A 17289-nucleotide genomic window follows, 5' to 3' on the forward strand; every position below is an offset into this window, starting at 1 on the left:
GTAGTCAAAAAGATTTTTATTTTTTATTTTTTCAATTTTAACTTTAATTTTAAAGGCAGGGTACGCGTTTCATGCTATGCTGGCTGAATCTGAAAACTTTTTGACTTTTTGACTTTTTGCCTTGCTACCCCATCAGGCAATGACTTTGCAGGCAGCGCTTGCATGAAGGTTTCTCACGAAAACTGATTTCGGACAGACTTCAGTGGCAGCGTAATGGTTTAATGATCTATAACAAAATAGAGAGAGCTGAGGTGAAAACTAAGCGAATTTTTAATTACTACAATAGTAATATCTCGCTTGAAATTACATCAACGGTGGAAAATGTTGGTCAAAAACGTACATTTATACTAGGGCTGAACGATATATCGTTATCGTATCTATATCGAGATATGAACTTTCAAGATATTAATATCGAAAAAAGCAACGATATAGACGATATATATTTCCCCTCTCCGCGCTCGCCCTGCATACAACTCTGGCAGTCACAACAAACATCAGTTTTACGAGTGCCCTTGAATGCACCGCTAAAGTCAGCGCGCGCACACTACCAGGGACGTGGGAACTATATTGTGAGAGGGGGGGCGGCGTTTCCATGGTGACGCGTCATTGCTTGTCACGTGACACACCGCAGCAGCAACAGCGCTGAATGAATGATGATCTGCTTTTATGTCATTTTTCCTTTTTTATTCAGAATATTCACAAATGTGTTAGCTATGGCATGAAATATCTGATATTCCGATTGTCAAATATATGCAAGTGGAAGTATATTGTTGTTTAAACACCTTTATAACGATCGCGTTAGTTGAGCTGTATGCGCGATGGGCGCCGCCGTGTTAGTTTGTGCCGCAGACGCAGTTCAGAGAATCGGATCTGTTGGATTTACAACCTCTATGTTTACAACACGTGAATTCATCCACTTCTCCCGAAATACTGAAAAGTAAGTGGCTGGTGAACTGGGGAATAGAGTAAACATTGAAGTTACTTACACAATGTGTATCTGATATGAATAAAACGTGTCGAATTATAATGGAAAGGATTATTATTACCTCTTCCATAGACATCAGTGTGTATTTTACAAACTCTAAATGTATTGTTTTTTTAGTACTTACGTAGTCGTATTGTATCGATATCGAGATATCTGGCATGAAAATCGAGATATGAAATTTTGTCCATATCGTTCAGCCCTAATTTATACACAAACTGACCACCAACCACACATTTTTAGTCAACATCTCTATTTTTTAGCTCAACTGGCACAGATTAGAAAGCACAGGATTGTGGGATATCAAAGACAGTGAAGGATACATCTTTGTAAAATCGCTTTAGAGATTGACAGCTTCAGTGATTATAAAAGGAGGGCTCTTCTCCTGCTTACTGTTTATTACCCAATCACAATCTGAATACAAGTTTAGTTTTTCATGCTGTTAAGTACACTGCAAAGTTTCTGAATTGACAACAGTATTATAATGCATGATTGAATTGGAAACTGCAATGTTTGACGGTGATAGTTAACGGACGAGACAAAAAATGGGACGAAATTATTACGAAGTATTACTTAATTCAACAGTTTTTGCTCTGGTACCGAAATTGGCACAGAGAACCGTGAAATTTTACCGGTATTGGTACTGACTACTGACATTTTGGTACCGTGACAACCCTACAACATGGATAAGACTTTAAGATCTTTAAATGAATACTCTTTAAAGCACCACTGCCATACACATGCAGGCATCTTTGGCCACCATTGCATCACACACTGTTTTTGCATAAATATATATTTGGACACAAATGTGTGGACGTTTTGTGCTTTTATTTCTTTTTTGCACCTTATAAACATGCAGTAACACATTGACGTAGTGAGTGATTAATGTAGTCTCAAAATCTGTGACCCTTCCCTCCAATCACAAGAGACACATTTGAGATGCATGTCACTGCCAGGTGTTAACTGCAGTGTGCCTCAGCTGACCACTTGTGATCTCATCACAGATTCACAGAGACCAGGTGTAAACGGGCCCTTGATGATTATAACTCAGCTGGTTGAGTTTAGTCTCAGGACCAGTGAAAATCTTTTAAAATTTTGCTTTTTCAGTTAGTCAGGTTTCATGTATATGTCATTGTTCTGACAAAAGCAAGACGTCTGTTTTTAACATTGTGAGGATGCAAGGTGACATCAAGCAGTTATTGGAATTGTGTTTTTGTTTGAGTGTGTCTGTCTGTCCCTGATCCTTCCTGTGATCAAGCTTGCAGGAATGCTTTTTGGGCTGTCACCCAAAATGCTTTGCGTCATATGTCTCTCTGACATGTGGCGCAGATTACGCGTGTTACTGACAAACAGAAACACCCCACTCATCCTTCAGCTCCCATGATACTCATTCATCAGTCTCAGCTGTATTTCTGTGGGTTTAATGAGGAAGGGATTCTTGGTATTAAACTTACATCAGTAATGAAGCATCAACATATGGTCAGACTTTCTGAGCCCATAGTGTGTGTTCATCAGAGCCTCCCTCCAGGATTCTCCACAACATCTGCTGTCACTGTGTACATAAAAACAGTCTGTCAAAACTGAAGTGACTACAAGAGATGGTGATCAGTGGCCATTATTCATTCAAGTATACAGTCGTCAGCTCTGTTCTAAAGCCTAATGAGCTGTCTTGATATCATAGACAGTTGCCTTCTAAGGAGCCATTCACACACAGCATGTTTTTTGCATTTAAAAAAACTTACAATTGATCCTAACAAAGCTTGAAGTTATAAGATATTATACATAACGAATACTGTGAAATAATTTTAGGAAATTCTTAATAAAGATTATTGTATATTTTACAAGAAAATAATTACAAACTTATTTTATTTTATATAAATAAATATATAAATAATTACAAACTCAAATTATTTTAGTCTTTCTATGTTTCTACATTTAATTAATTGTGTTACTTCTTGTTTCCTTGTAATTATTTGTGTAGTTTACTAGCAATTTCTGAGTGAAAACTGTTTCAAAGTGAATCCTACACTAGTTTTAGTGTAGCACATAAATATTATATAAAATAAGACCATTTTAATTATATTGAATGTTTTTTATCCATGTTTTTACCAATGTTTTATTTATTAAATGTAAGTATATTTATATTCTTGCTTTATCCACAATGTTGGATAATTATGCTGCATTGCGTGAACTAAGAGCACCGCTTATAACAAAGCTTTTATCTGAGAAACTAAGTGGTTAACTGAATGTATCACTTTTGCAATGCAAGTCTTACAAGTCTTCTTGCTGAGACAAGTTCACTCAAAGTGGATGCACAGTTAGTTACAGATATAGGCTACTCTCCTTCAACTCTTAAATCATTCATAGGAAACAGTGAGAATAACTTGGATGTTTCCAGGATAACCTGGTGTATCTCATTTGGAACTGTAGTGTGACCTCCAGGATAATCTCCCATTTTTAATTCACAATTTTATCTGCGGATATCACTGCACCCAGATTAAAACACACCTCCCACCGCGCTACAATATCCTTGGAACTGAGATTAGCATTTCATATTCGCCAAAACTTATCCCCCTCCCCCCACCCACCCCGGATGACACTTTGTTCCCATTTGAGCAGATGCAAAGCTGTTAATCTATGAGTTTGATTCGGCTTTTAACATTTAACTTTCAATGAAAGAGACACTATACAATTAACAATCCCATGTGACTGTGATGATTACATGTTAGTCACAAACCATTTGATTCCCCCCTTAGAGTTTGATTGTTAAGTAGACAGCCTCTGCTCTGTGTCTATCGATCATCACGGCTGAAGTTATTGACTGGTGCTAAGTTAAGATGTGCTGTCAAAGACTCATTGATGTTAAACGAATACATGATTGCTGAGGCATTACTGGGCTTCACTCCCAGACTTGCCAAATCAATGTACAAATTCAACACAAAGCCTTTTCCTCTGCGGTCAAGTCGAAGGCACTTTGCCTTAACATGTAGACATATTTCACGCTGTCTTGTCTCACTGTCAAGGCTGTTATGAAAATTGCAGAGAGACCTCATGCTAGCTTTTAAATATAAATTTATTCAGCAGAAACTGAAATATGCTTAGCTGTCTAGGGGCTAGATTTGTATAATTGTGCTGATGGACAAATACCTGTGTGTGATGTGGAAAAAACAATTCAAGACCACACAGTGATTTACTGTAAAAAGTCAACTTTGCAATTGCATCTTTAAATATAAAAAAATAACGCTTTTCTTGGAATTTTCTGTATAATTATAACAACTATATAATTTCCTGCACATTTTCTCTGTAAGATGTTCTCTTTTTTTATATTTGAATTTATTTTAAGGTGCTGTGAAAGTGTTTTAGACTGTAGCAGAGAGTCCCACAGATAAGTGGAGTGGGGTTAGATCAGTGCTAATATTAGTTCTCTATGAAGGGTGTGATCCACAGGAGACTCCAAGCTTTATATGAATGTGATACGGAACACAATCACCGATTCAGGCTGAACAATGTCCAGGGAATTGATGGGGGAGGGATGGATGCTTGTATACACACGTGCACATACACTCACAAACAATAGTGCAGTTCACCGTTACGTGTACATACGCATATGCTCACACACATGCATGCACAAAGGAAAAGTATATTCCAATATGGAACAATCAAGATAGCTTAAAGCATGGTCCTCATTGTTTATTGTTTTATATCAAGGTTGAGGAGCGAATGGCCTGCCAAAACTACTCGCACACACAAATGGTGTATTATCTCCTTTTTCATGGCCATCTCTATGACTTCCTTGGCGACAGGCTAATTTAAGGATGTATGATGTCATGAGTCATGACTGTAGTTGAACATTAGGAATGTTGGGACAAGCGTGATGCAGACATTATATGAACAGAGTTGGTAAGATCCCAACAGGAAGTATGTATGTGTTCCCTGACACTCCCCTGTTAATTTTTAATCAGCATTTGAGGGTGCGAGAGTGAAGGGAAAATTGACAACCCAAGATGTTTCCTCTCATGTTAACTTGTCGATCAATTGCATATGCAGCAAACCTTAAATTAGCATCAGTCAATAGCTCAGGCCACACTGATCTGAGTTGTAATCGTGTCTGCCAGCACTTAGACCATCAATCTATGATGCTGCCAGAGTGTGTGTTTGTGTCCTCTAATAATATCCTCCTCTGTTTCTTTTTTCCAGCTGTATTTTGGGGAGATATTGCCTTGGATGAAGAGGACTTGAAAATGTTTCAGATCGATGGGACGATAGAGCTTTCGCAGCAGTCACATGGGAGACAGGGACACACATCTGGTAAGACACATCAGATATCACAGGGCTCCATACTCTACCTGTCAACAAAAGTTTAAAATTGGCCAAATTGCAAAGAAGTTACTCTTATGAGCCAGTTCTTTTTAAGATTTGTTGAAACACTTGCGATTTAGCAGTTTGAATCTGACTCGGTCTGTAAATTGTTCTGAGCCCTTACTGCGTTCACAACTGACTGAGACGTCCTAAGATTCTGATGCACATGTTTTTTCAGCTGAGTTCAGTAGCAGATGTACAGTAGACAAGGTTAAAGCCGCAGTCAGGAGCTGCTAAGGGTTGTGGATTGTTTCTGGTGCAGAACAATAACAATGACTCGTTCTACAGTCAAGTTCAAGGTTTGCGCTTCTGTCTGACTCAGTCCTTGAAGCCTCTCGTGAGCTTTTTTCATCCTGATGTCAGACCTTCCTCCAGGCGTTAAATTCTCTGATCTAGCGCTGGCCTCTGTGCAGTTTCAACTGCAGGGTAGCACATAGAAACAGGCACACTCAGTCAGTAGCCTCTGTGGATTGTGGATTTAGGATAATGTCTTGATCAGTCTGAGATGCTGAGCTGTCATAAGGATGGAATAGATGTCCATGATTGTGTTGTGGGCTGTGGGTGATTTAAAGTCATTAAAGTCATATTGAAGTTGAAGAATGTGTGGGGATATTGAGGAGTTATTGGGGAGTTTATAGCTTCAAGTGATTAGACTTGATAAATGCTCCTGTCTCAACTCCACTGCACCATCAGCAAACAACTGTGTGTGTGTTTGCATAGCAAGGTCTTTGTCTTTTACTCCTTATGTAATGAGAAAAGTGCAGAAGTGTGTGTGTGTTTCTTTGTAAGTTAGAATAATTGTTAACAAAATCCTTCCTTGCTGTTATCTAAACTGACCAGTCGTGTGTGTGTGTGTGTGTGCACGTCTTTCCCAATGGCATGTTAAGGTAAACTGTCAGTGAGTCTAAAACATGATACAATCATTGGTATGAGTAATGACAACCCACAGACTAAGAGCACTTTACCTTGCTGGTAGCGGCATTGTCAGCAACATTACCTTTATCATTGTCTGAGTCTTTGGCAGCACAAAGACGGAAGTGAGACCAAAAAGACGATAAGGATTCAGCTTCGCGTTTCCGTTCTGAGTGGGGTTGTTACAGGATGTGCCACCGGGGCAAAAGGGCAAATTGCATCAGGACCATGATTAGCAGGAGAACTGATGCATGTTCAAACCAGTCAGGACAGGTCCTCCTTGGATATTTCCAGATTTATCAGGATGCTGTCATGTAGACAGCAGCACACACTTGTATACCTGCCAGTACAATGTGTGTGAGATTGTGCGCACATTAATCCCAAAGCTCAGACTTTTCCTGTGTCTTGGATTTAGAGTTTTGTTTGTTCCTCACTTTCCTGTCCGCATCAGAGAAGTTCCAGAGAGAGAGAGAGAGAGAGAGAGAGAGCGAGAGATAGGGAATAAATGCAAAAGGAAGATAGCAGAGGAACAGAAATGTGTGAATGGAGATGTTCAGTGAGAACCCTGGGAGTGAAAGAACAGAATAGGTGAGATGTTGAATGAAGGAGAAGAGGGTGGCGAATGGAGGCTGAGGAGAGTTGAGGATAAATGGATAAAATAGGTGTGATAATGGCAGACAGACAGTGATGGAAGTTTCTCGGCTAACTGACTGCGTTCATGTAACATTATAATGGTACATTATAATGCAATTTGAAACTTTTGGACTATTGGACATTTCCTACTTCCCACTTGTGATTACGAGCTTGTCGCATTCAGGTACTTTGTTGTTGGAAAGAACAGGAATCATGGGGGACACCAGATTTATTTTTGCCTATTTATTTGGAAAATCTTATTAAATCCAAAATGATAATCAGCATCCCATTCATTGACAACAATATAAACATTCACCGCACTATCTAGATAGTCAGATTGCTGACAATTCAGGAATTTTGGTCAATTACAGACTATTTTCGCTGTGTATAAAACATACAAAACACTTATTAAACATACAATACACTTATCACACATTTTTCATATAATGTAAATATGCACTACTTCAACGACAAGATAAGGCGATGTAGCTGTTGTGGAAAAAAAACTAACAAAGAAAACCAGTCACAGCAGCCGCCCAACTCAGCAACTTGAACATCAAAATTATCCCAGAGATCCCCAGTAGTAAAAATGACTTGAGAGGGTTAATTATCATATTTTTGATAATTCCGAGCATGTGAAGGCAGCATAAGCAGTAGCGTTTACTCAGTGCTTAACAACAACACCCACACAGTGTTCTCATAACATTATGAAATCCCTCTTTCAGCATTCTTCAAATAACTCCCTTGTATGTTTCTTTCTCTCAGGTGGTCTAGGAGAGCATAATCCCAGTAAGAAGAGAGGTTCGTTATATCTGTTGCTTGACAGAATACGACGGTTAGGTTTTGGTAAGTTCACCCTTTAAACATAGACAAAAATGAAACACTGGAAATGTTTTTGTCTTATTTACCCCACAGCGCCATCAACAAGACCTTTAGAAATTAGCATTAAAATGTATTTACAATATTTTATAAATGCATCTTAGTGATTTTATTGTGAACAATTGATTATTGAACTCTTATATTATTGATAACTCAATCTTCCGGTGAAATGACAGGCTTCTTTCTTGTGACGTATGCCAGACTTCTCCAATCATTTTGTCCGCTTTAATCCCGTCCCTTTCTTAAATTCGTCCTCAAGCTCGCATTCAGATCTGCCTCCATCCAAACAACTACAGATAATTGGAACTTAGTCCCCAGCCTACATTTTTGTCTTTTCTGTTAATCTGTTGCATTTGGACGTACGTCACAGTATGGATGAAAATATTAGTTGTTACTCCATTACCTAACAGCATATTTGTTTAAATTTGAACACACAGCCTTTGTATTGCCAATTTTAATTCTCATGAAATTATTCCCCCGTAAGAAACACTGAATTCATTCATTCCACAGTATTTCAGAGATGCTGTGTCATTTAATTAATACAGATTTTTATTGTTTAGTATTTGCATAGTCCATGCGTTTTGATGCAGTTTGAGAATTATTGAACCTATGTTTGTAATCTGAAACACTTTCGGACTTGCCTGACAGTCGAAATGAGCCAGATATTCAAGAGTATATGATCCTATGATGCCGTTTTTTTCCCAACTCATTCAGCACTCCAGTTAGTCCAACTGTACACTGATCTGAGGACTGTCTGCCAAGTGTTTCATAAAGGGGGCAAAATTTATGTTTCTAATGTCTTTTGCTGAAAAGCATAAAGTATAACAAATAAAATGTACTGGAAATATAGCAGTGATCTGATGGCAGTAGTTCTCGAGTCAAAAGCAGTACACTGATAGCAGTTCTCTCTCGAGTCAAGAGTTGGTTTTTGGTTACAACTGTTCTCGAGTCACCAGTACATGGAACTGAGGAAACAGTTTGAACTTGGACATGTCCAGGATAAACTGGTGAGCTGCTGATACAACGAACATGTGTGAGCTAATCAATTGACTTTAATGAGGGGGTGAAATTAAAAGGTATTTTTATGGCTTCTCATGGTTTATGTAAAGAGTTAATTAAGACTAGTTATCTTCATTTTATATGCTTTAGACATGTAAAAAATCCACGTTTCACATCATTATTGGGTGCATTAATAATAGAATTGCATATACGTGACGTCATTGTGTTATTACGTAAACGAACTGGTGAATTGATTTTTTTAACTGGTTCATTGAAACAAGCTTTCCGAAAGAAGCAGTTCACGGAAAATAATCGGATTTCTCATCAATACTTTCAACCTTTCATAAAGAATTTTGTCTTTATGAAAATTACATATTGGGTATGGGTTTAATTTTTTCATCGTGACATGTCAGGGTATGATTTTCAATTTGAAAAGCCACATAACCCGCATAACCTGACTTCTATACCTAAACAATTTTTCGATACTCAAAACACCTAACGGCCAGATAAAATTGTTTTGTCGTTTTGGCCTTTATTCATATAAAACACAGTAAAAAAGCAAAGGAACGTGATCGGAAAGGACTACAGGTGGGAACTCTAAGCATAATGTGTTGAAGTGCTACACGAAAGGCAATTTTTATATGGTTTAAATATGGTCAGGTCTAGGGTAAAAATATAAATGTAAAAACATATATATAATTTTATGAAGTAGAATTCAATTAATCAATGTCATCTTTTTTAGACATGCCAATTTCTAAAGATATTTTGAGAAACTATATTTATGATCATAGAATTATTTATGCGAGTCAATCTATTGACACTGAAGTCTTCTATTTTACAGCAGTGGGTTCTCAAATTAAATTCTCGAGAAAAAGGAAAAAGGAATGGGTGCAAAAGTACACAAACCTACTGTTAGGTGTTTTCTATCATTCAATCTACTCTCTCTATGGTGCAGAGTCGTGGCCAGTGAACAGCAGTAAAGATGTGTCGAGCTCCAAGGCTGGAGGGAGGAGTGTAAACGGCGGCAGAGGTGTGAAGTCTCGAGCGCCACGTGCTGCCACATCCCGAGCTGAGAAGATCTGGCCCGGAGGAGTCATCCCTTACGTCATAGGAGGCAACTTCACCGGTAAATGTGTTTGTTTAACATCAGCATATGAATGTGTGTGATTTACAAATGATTTCTGTGTGTGTTCCTCAGGAAGTCAGAGGGCCATGTTAAAACAAGCAATGAGACACTGGGAGAAACAAACGTGTGTCACCTTCATTGAGAAAACTGACGAGGAGAGCTACATCGTCTTCACCTACAGACCCTGCGGGTTCGTGTTTCTGTTTTCACTATAATCAGAATACATTTTAGAATAGTAGTGCACACATTTATACTGTGTCCTTGTGTTTTTGGCACCAATATACTCATTAACATTGCTGAATGTTTAGTCAGTGGTCGGCTAGTGGGATTTCTCTCCAGCCTGCGTTTCCACTGACTTTAGAGCCAAATGATAATGTAACTGATAATGTTTCTACATAACCCTTGCACAATCAAACATCCTGAGTAATTTTCGTCTAAAGTAATCTAATTCAGCATTTTTTGACATAACAAGCTAGAAGCTACGTTTGAATTATTGATCACAAGCCATAATCAATCAATTCATACATTTGGTACAAATTAAATCAATACATTTTATGCAGTGAGACTTATTGAATGTCTTAACATAATGTCTGTCAACTGAACGCACATGACCGCATTGGGTGATTCTAGCTTTGTTGATTATTTTCAAGTGAATAGATTTGTGTAAACTAGTTTTAAATGTCATCAGCTAGACTAATTTGTTGTTTTGAAAACCTTCACTTTAAAGTTGTGATGTAATGGAAGTAGTGACCGATCTTTTCTTCCGTGTTGTGTCGCACGTCTAAGACGGATTATCGAAAAAGAAAAAAAATGTAGGGCTGGGACTTGGTTCTATTCATCGGTTGTTGATTGGATGGAGAAAGATCTGAATATGAGCTTGCAGACGACTGTAAAAACGGGGAGAGGTAAAATTATAACAAAAGTTCGATAAGTGTTTGATATAATGTTTATGCACTAGGCAAATAATGCTGCGCATCCGTGTTGTTGCGACATTCGCACTGGTGCCATTTGCCTGACTGATAAGCGCTGCCATTTCTGTTGTGTATGAGAAACATTAAATGGCAAAAGCGGCAAAAGCGGGATGAAATAGAGCTGCTCGTTTGCACTGTGCGCCACTTGGAACATTTATCAGCTCGGCACAAAACACACCGCAGTGTTAGCTTAGAGCGAATGCATTTACTCGCTGACCGCCTCAATCATGCAGCCACTAAACAACGCTGCAATATCCAGTGAGAAGAAACCACAAATCAAATGATTTAAACTAATTAAAAGCCAGATGAAACTGACATTCATTCTCGCTGACATTCTCACCAACATTGATGTAAAAAACAAGAGAACCATTGAGATACAGTTAGATACAGTTACAGTTAGGAGAAACATTGAGATACAGTTGGAAGGCTTTTCAATCCAAAAGTCGCTAACATTTACCATGATTTACTGTAGTAACTGAAACCGTGATATTGTGGCAGAAATGTGGGATATTCGTATAGTTTTTTAAATATTATTAACATAGACATTAAATGTATCAAATGAGTTATTGAACATAATAACAGTTTTTTTTTTATTATTAAGCTATAGCATTTTTGTATTATACTAAGTGTCTTTAGGCTACTTTTTTTCATAACAAATAGCATAGAAATAATATAGTTACTTTTTACCATGGTAGTAAGGTGCAATGCGTAGATTTCGGTGTGGCTGACATGATCCAAATACTATGAAAGACCAAATATTACACTATAAAAATGTTCAAATTTGTACAGATGTTACCGTTTTTGTTAATGAACATAAATTTACTGCTGCATCCTAACTAAAGCTAAGTGTCACTCAACTCAAGCTACTGTCAAATGTGCATTTCTAAGAGACAAACACATGTAATATTCATTTGTGAAATGGTGACCTGCTTGGCAAGTGTTTGTCATGTCCTGATGATGAAACCACAATTTATTGTCTGGTTTTTCTACAACTTTCAATTTGACTTTAAACTTGAAAAAATAATAATTGACTGATATGAATTTTTTTGGGCCATATTGCCTAGCCCTAGTTTAAGTGGACTAAATGACTGGAGAAATCCTGCATACGTCACCAGAGAGAAGTCTGAGGTTTTACTGGAAGGTCTAGATGTATTTTAATAAAAAAATTACAAGATTAAATTTTTGTTCAAAAAATAAAATCTGCATTTGGATGAGTTGTTTACAATAATATCAATAGCATGCATTAGATAGGGTGTATATTTATTTCATGCTGACTTGAAAGTTCCTGGTTTGAAACCAGAAGAGACCAGTGTAGAGCTCTAAACCATATTTTCTTCAATGTATGAAACACTACAAGTTTGGCTACCATCTCTAGCACTGGTCCTTTGATAGTATATGCAATCTAGTTTAGAGTTTTGATTCTTGACTTCTGCAGGCTGTTTATAGTTGACATGTATTGAAAGTAAAAAGGTTAAATGAAACTCAGTGTTCATTAAGGAAAACTCAGATACTCAGCTCTCATTGTTATGAGTGTATCCTGTAATGTGTGTTTGAAACAAAGGTATGTGTGTGTTTGCGAGAACGAGGGAGTGAGAGTCGGCTGAGACGACTACAGTCGGCCTGGCTTTCCTTCCTCTCCCGTTACCACGGTGAGCAAACCATCCATTGTTCTTAGGAATGGAATCCTAACAGTGTGTTAACAAGGAAGAGAGAGAGAGAAGGGAAGTCGGAAATCACATAAGTCTAGATAAATATATTGTTGGCGATTGTTCGTATCTGAAAACTTTGCTTTTAATTGATTATTTGATCACATAGAACATTGTTTAATGACACAACACCTGATAAGAAGGTTTTTAACCACTTATAGAAGTGTTATCAGTCTATGAATGTCATATCAGTTATTATGAATAGAAACTGAGGATGCAAAATGTCTGTGAAATGATGTTGATGGAAGGTGAGGTGAAATAATGAGGCAGATCCAGACAGATTACAGAGAAATAGACAGAATGACCATTGACAGAAGGACAAGACTAGATTAGCGGAGGGGAGAGAGGTAGAGAGAGCATTACATAATATTATCCATCTCAGTGCAGTCATATCTCTTATAATCAGCAGACGTCATTCAACTATAAACCTGCTGACAGACCAACACAAGCACTGAGCGTTAACCTTCTACGTGTCTGTATGTGCTTTTTAAGCATTTAGCATGTAGCTTGTGCCCATGTATTTATGTTGAGAAGGTGTTGACATGCTTACTGACTGACTCCTTTGCACAAATATGGATTAAATATAAAGACAAGATTTTACAAGGTTGGATATTTGTAGGTTGCATACCTGTGTGTAGATTATAAGCAAGTCACTAGTTAAAATTTTTAATTTAGTGCAGGTCAATTGAATTTGTTTGTATAGCACTATCTTTTATATAATACAAATGGTTCCAAAGCAGCATTACAGAACATTACAGACACATTTTTATTGTTGTTTTGGTTCAATATTCCATTCTGTGTGTTTTATTTTGAGTCTGTTTCCTTTTATTAGTTTGAACATAGTGTGTGTGTCTACTCCACACTTTCATTGGCTATGAAATGAGGGATTAAGGTGTTCTAATCCAAGTTATAAATAGTGAGCGACTGGAATCGAGATTACTGCTTTGTTTGTGTCTGAGACATTCTTAATGGTAGACTATTGAGATTCAATCTGGATTCATTCACAGGTTTTTTTTTACCCTATTTCCACCTGGTATTTAGATTGTTTTAGGATTTCTTCGAGACCCTTCCCTCCCGCTATAGTGCTGATCACTTTATATACGTATCACAAATAACGCATCTTAATAGTGGGGTAGGCAATTTCGGAGAGGCTAGAAATAGCAAGCTAGCTTTGAAAGTATTAGATCCCACCCATTGTTTTCAAATCGACACACCTCTTCCAATGTTGCAACACGTGTATCATCTAGAATTCTGTGTTTCCTAGTTTTAAATATGAATTTGCTTGGCCATTCATGTGCCTGGAACTCGCAATTACAATATTTCTGACTCCACTTGAAGGATACATCAAATTACAACATTGTAGCACCCTCAGTCTTCACTTTCATACAGCATAAATACATCTCTCTTGAGTCTTGCCAACATACTATTGTTATTCAGAAAAAAACAACTGAAAAAAAAAAAGAATCAAAAAGAACAGCATACAGAGCTGGTCAGCATATACAAACATAGCTGACCACAACACACACACACACGCAGTCAGCAGGGTTGTGAGGCCGCTGGAAATATTGCTGTTAATAATAATCGGATTTGCAGGCTTGTACAAACACCAGCAAGTGAAACAATTCACCTTAATGTGCCAAATATTCTCGCCTGCTTAATGCTGCACACATAATACAGTGCAAGTTGAATAGCGCTGTGCAGACACAATCATATATATCGCAATTTTTTTTCTCAAAATATTGCATCAAAAAATAAACATCATGGTGACAGTTTTGGTACTGTAGTGGTCAAAATTCCTTACTTGATGTCCAACTTAAAATCTGGCTTCTGGAGCAAAACCACTGCTTTAGACTGTCTTATGGGACTTACTTTGGGACCTATCTATCTCTCTTTAGTTCCTCTTTGTCTCTCCTGCGATTCATGGCAGTAGCACTCAGTCAGAGGTGAACAATGAGTGCTTATTTGTCGTTAAGGAAACAACACAGCAAGAATCTGAAAGCTAACCTCAACTCACCCTAATCTCTGTTAATCAGCTCTCATCATTTCACACTATCCCTTGCTCACCCCACAGTAAACTACGTAACCCCAAACAACTAAGCATTATCCCAGCTCACCTCCCATCACCCCCTCATTACAATCATTGTAGCACTATACTGTATGACACTCCTGTGACATAACCAGAATCTGAGTTATTCAAGAGTGGGGTGAGCCAATAAGATGCTGACATTTAATAGAGATCTTCAGACTTTTAACTTTTTATATTTTGGTTCTCAAGGTGTTGCTCTTACGTCGGTCGCCGTGGCAATGGACCCCAGGCAATATCCATTGGGAAGAACTGTGACAAGTTTGGCATTGTCGTTCACGAACTTGGACACGTAATTGGCTTTTGGCACGAGCACACACGACCCGACCGTGATGATCATGTGACCATCATCCGTGACAACATCCAGCCAGGTACTGCGTGACCCATGACTCAATGACCCATGATCTTTGCATCCTACTAGGTAACTGCTAGATCAATATGGCTGCATATGACTGAAATTAGAAAATCAAAGATGTTTTTAATATGCTCGCCTCTCATAATTTTGTGTCCATCCATTACCAAAATCTGCATGCTTCAAAACATTCATAAAGACATTGTAAAAGTAATTTATTAATCCATGTCTTCTGAAGAGACAAGATCGCTTTATATGATTTAACTAAGCAAATTTAATGAAGGCTTTTATTCACACGTAAACATTGATCAATGCAAATACATAAAGCTCATCAAATATAGTAAACACGGAAGCTCAACTGTGGTTGCTTGACGCGTGAGAACAAACATATGTGGTTCTCACACGTCAAGCAAGCACAAACTATCCATTTAAATAAAGATTTGATGAATGAATTTGCATGTTGGACTTGCATTTAAATAACATTGTGTCAGTTACTGTATGTTAAGAATTTAAATACCATCTTTTGTATTTATTTTAGTCACTCTCGGTGGTCACAGGCATTTTTCACGGCTATCACAAGAATGGAAATGGGGCTTGGCTTCAATTATTTGTTCATACAGACACTATTTGAGCTGTTGTAGTATGAACAGAACAATTCAAGAGTTCAACTGTTAGTATATCGAGCCTAAACACACTGTTTGAGCCCGTGAGCCTAAAAATCTGTTTTAAAGGATTAGTTCACTTTAAAAAAAAATGTCCTGATAATTTACTCACCCCCATGTCATCCAAGATGCCCATGTCTTTCTTTCTTCAGTCGAAAAGAAATTAAGGTTTTTGAAGAAAACATTCCAGGATTTTTCTGAGAAAGTGAGAGGGAGTTTTTCGCCCTTCCCTACCTTTTTGAACCTGAGTACACAGACAAATAACTTAGACAGATGGCGTGACGGGTGACCTTTCCAACGTGATGACGCAATGCGTAGCGCATCTCAGAGATGGTACACGATGGGCATTTGTGGTTAAAAAGTATATAATTTTATTTTATTTTTTTAGAAAATTACCAATTGTTTCGCTAGATAAGACCCTTATTCCTTGGCTGGGATCGTGTCGATCCTTTGAAGCTGCATTAAGAGTGACATTTGAACCTTCAAACCGTTGGTTGCCATTGAAGTCCATTATTTGGAGAAAAATCCTGGAGTGTTTTCCTCAAAAACCTAAATATCTTTTCGACTGAAGAAAGAAAAACATGGACATCTTGGATGACATGGGGGTGAGTACATTATCAGGAAATTTTTATTTGAAAGTGAACTAATCCTTTAATGAGTCTTATCTGTGTGCACTCAGGTCAGGAGTATAACTTTATTAAGATGGAACCTGGGGATGTCAACTCTCTTGGTGAGCCATATGATTTTGACAGCATCATGCATTATGCCAGAAACACTTTCTCCAGGTGAGACTTCTGTCACACACAAGAAATTTCACACTCAATAATTTAATATACAGCTTTTCAAGCATTCATCTTTTGTCTTTCTCTTCCGTAGAGGAATGTTTTTGGACACAATTCTTCCCTCTCGTGATGAGAACGGCGTCAGGCCTGCTATCGGTCAAAGAACTAGACTCAGCAAAGGAGATATTTCGCAAGCTAAGAAGTTGTACAGATGCCCAGGTAGGCCTACAGTGTGTAAGTGTGTATGTGAGAGAGAAAGTGAAAATTTAAATGAAGGAAGATCAAGGGTGTTAACTGCAGAAAGATGACCTCACTTTATGAGCAGAGAAGTGTCTCCAGCTATATGTGTGTGTGTGTTAGCTTGCATGTGATCATTTGTTTTGTCAGTTTTATGATGCGCATATGTGTCTCATTGGGTAGCACAAATGCCTCACAGCAAGAAGGTCCCTTGTTTAAGTTCCAGCTGAACTAGGTGGCCTTTCTATGTGGAGTTTGCATGTTCTCCCCATGTTGGCATGGGTTTCCCCGGGTGCTCCGATGTCCCCCACAATCTAAAGACATGCAGCATTGGTGAACTGGAGACATAAAATTGCAACTCTACATGGGACAGGTGGTTTGTTGAATGGATGGGTGAGCTTTTTGCTCAGAAAAGAGAAGAGGGCCACCATGACATTTAGGGACAAAGAGCATAAGATTCTCTCGCTCAACTGCCTGTGTGTGTGTGTATCTATGTGAGTGGCATATGAGTGTGTTACTTTACTGCTGTATTGTTTTGAGTTCATGCACTAGTGAGGGTGTGTGTAAATGCGTGATGCATGGCCTACTTACATACAAAGACAAAGC

General features: G+C 38.0%; 1 protein-coding gene across 4 annotated transcripts in view; it reads left to right on the top strand.

Annotated features, from left to right (window-relative positions):
* tll1 (tolloid-like 1) overlaps positions 1-17289 on the top strand; it is a 50922-nt gene that overhangs the window by 12330 nt on the left and 21303 nt on the right. For all 4 annotated transcript variants that reach the window (XM_079846889.1, XM_079846891.1, XM_079846890.1 and 1 more), the window contains exons 3-9: positions 5180-5290; positions 7652-7732; positions 9720-9890; positions 9963-10080; positions 14843-15021; positions 16344-16449; positions 16541-16665. In XM_079846889.1, the coding sequence (XP_079703015.1) occupies positions 5180-5290; positions 7652-7732; positions 9720-9890; positions 9963-10080; positions 14843-15021; positions 16344-16449; positions 16541-16665 (891 nt within the window). The remainder of the gene's footprint in view (positions 1-5179; positions 5291-7651; positions 7733-9719; positions 9891-9962; positions 10081-14842; positions 15022-16343; positions 16450-16540; positions 16666-17289) is intronic.

This window comes from Squalius cephalus, assembly GCF_949319135.1.
Source record: "Squalius cephalus genome assembly, chromosome: 2".
NCBI lineage: Eukaryota > Metazoa > Chordata > Actinopteri > Cypriniformes > Leuciscidae > Squalius > Squalius cephalus.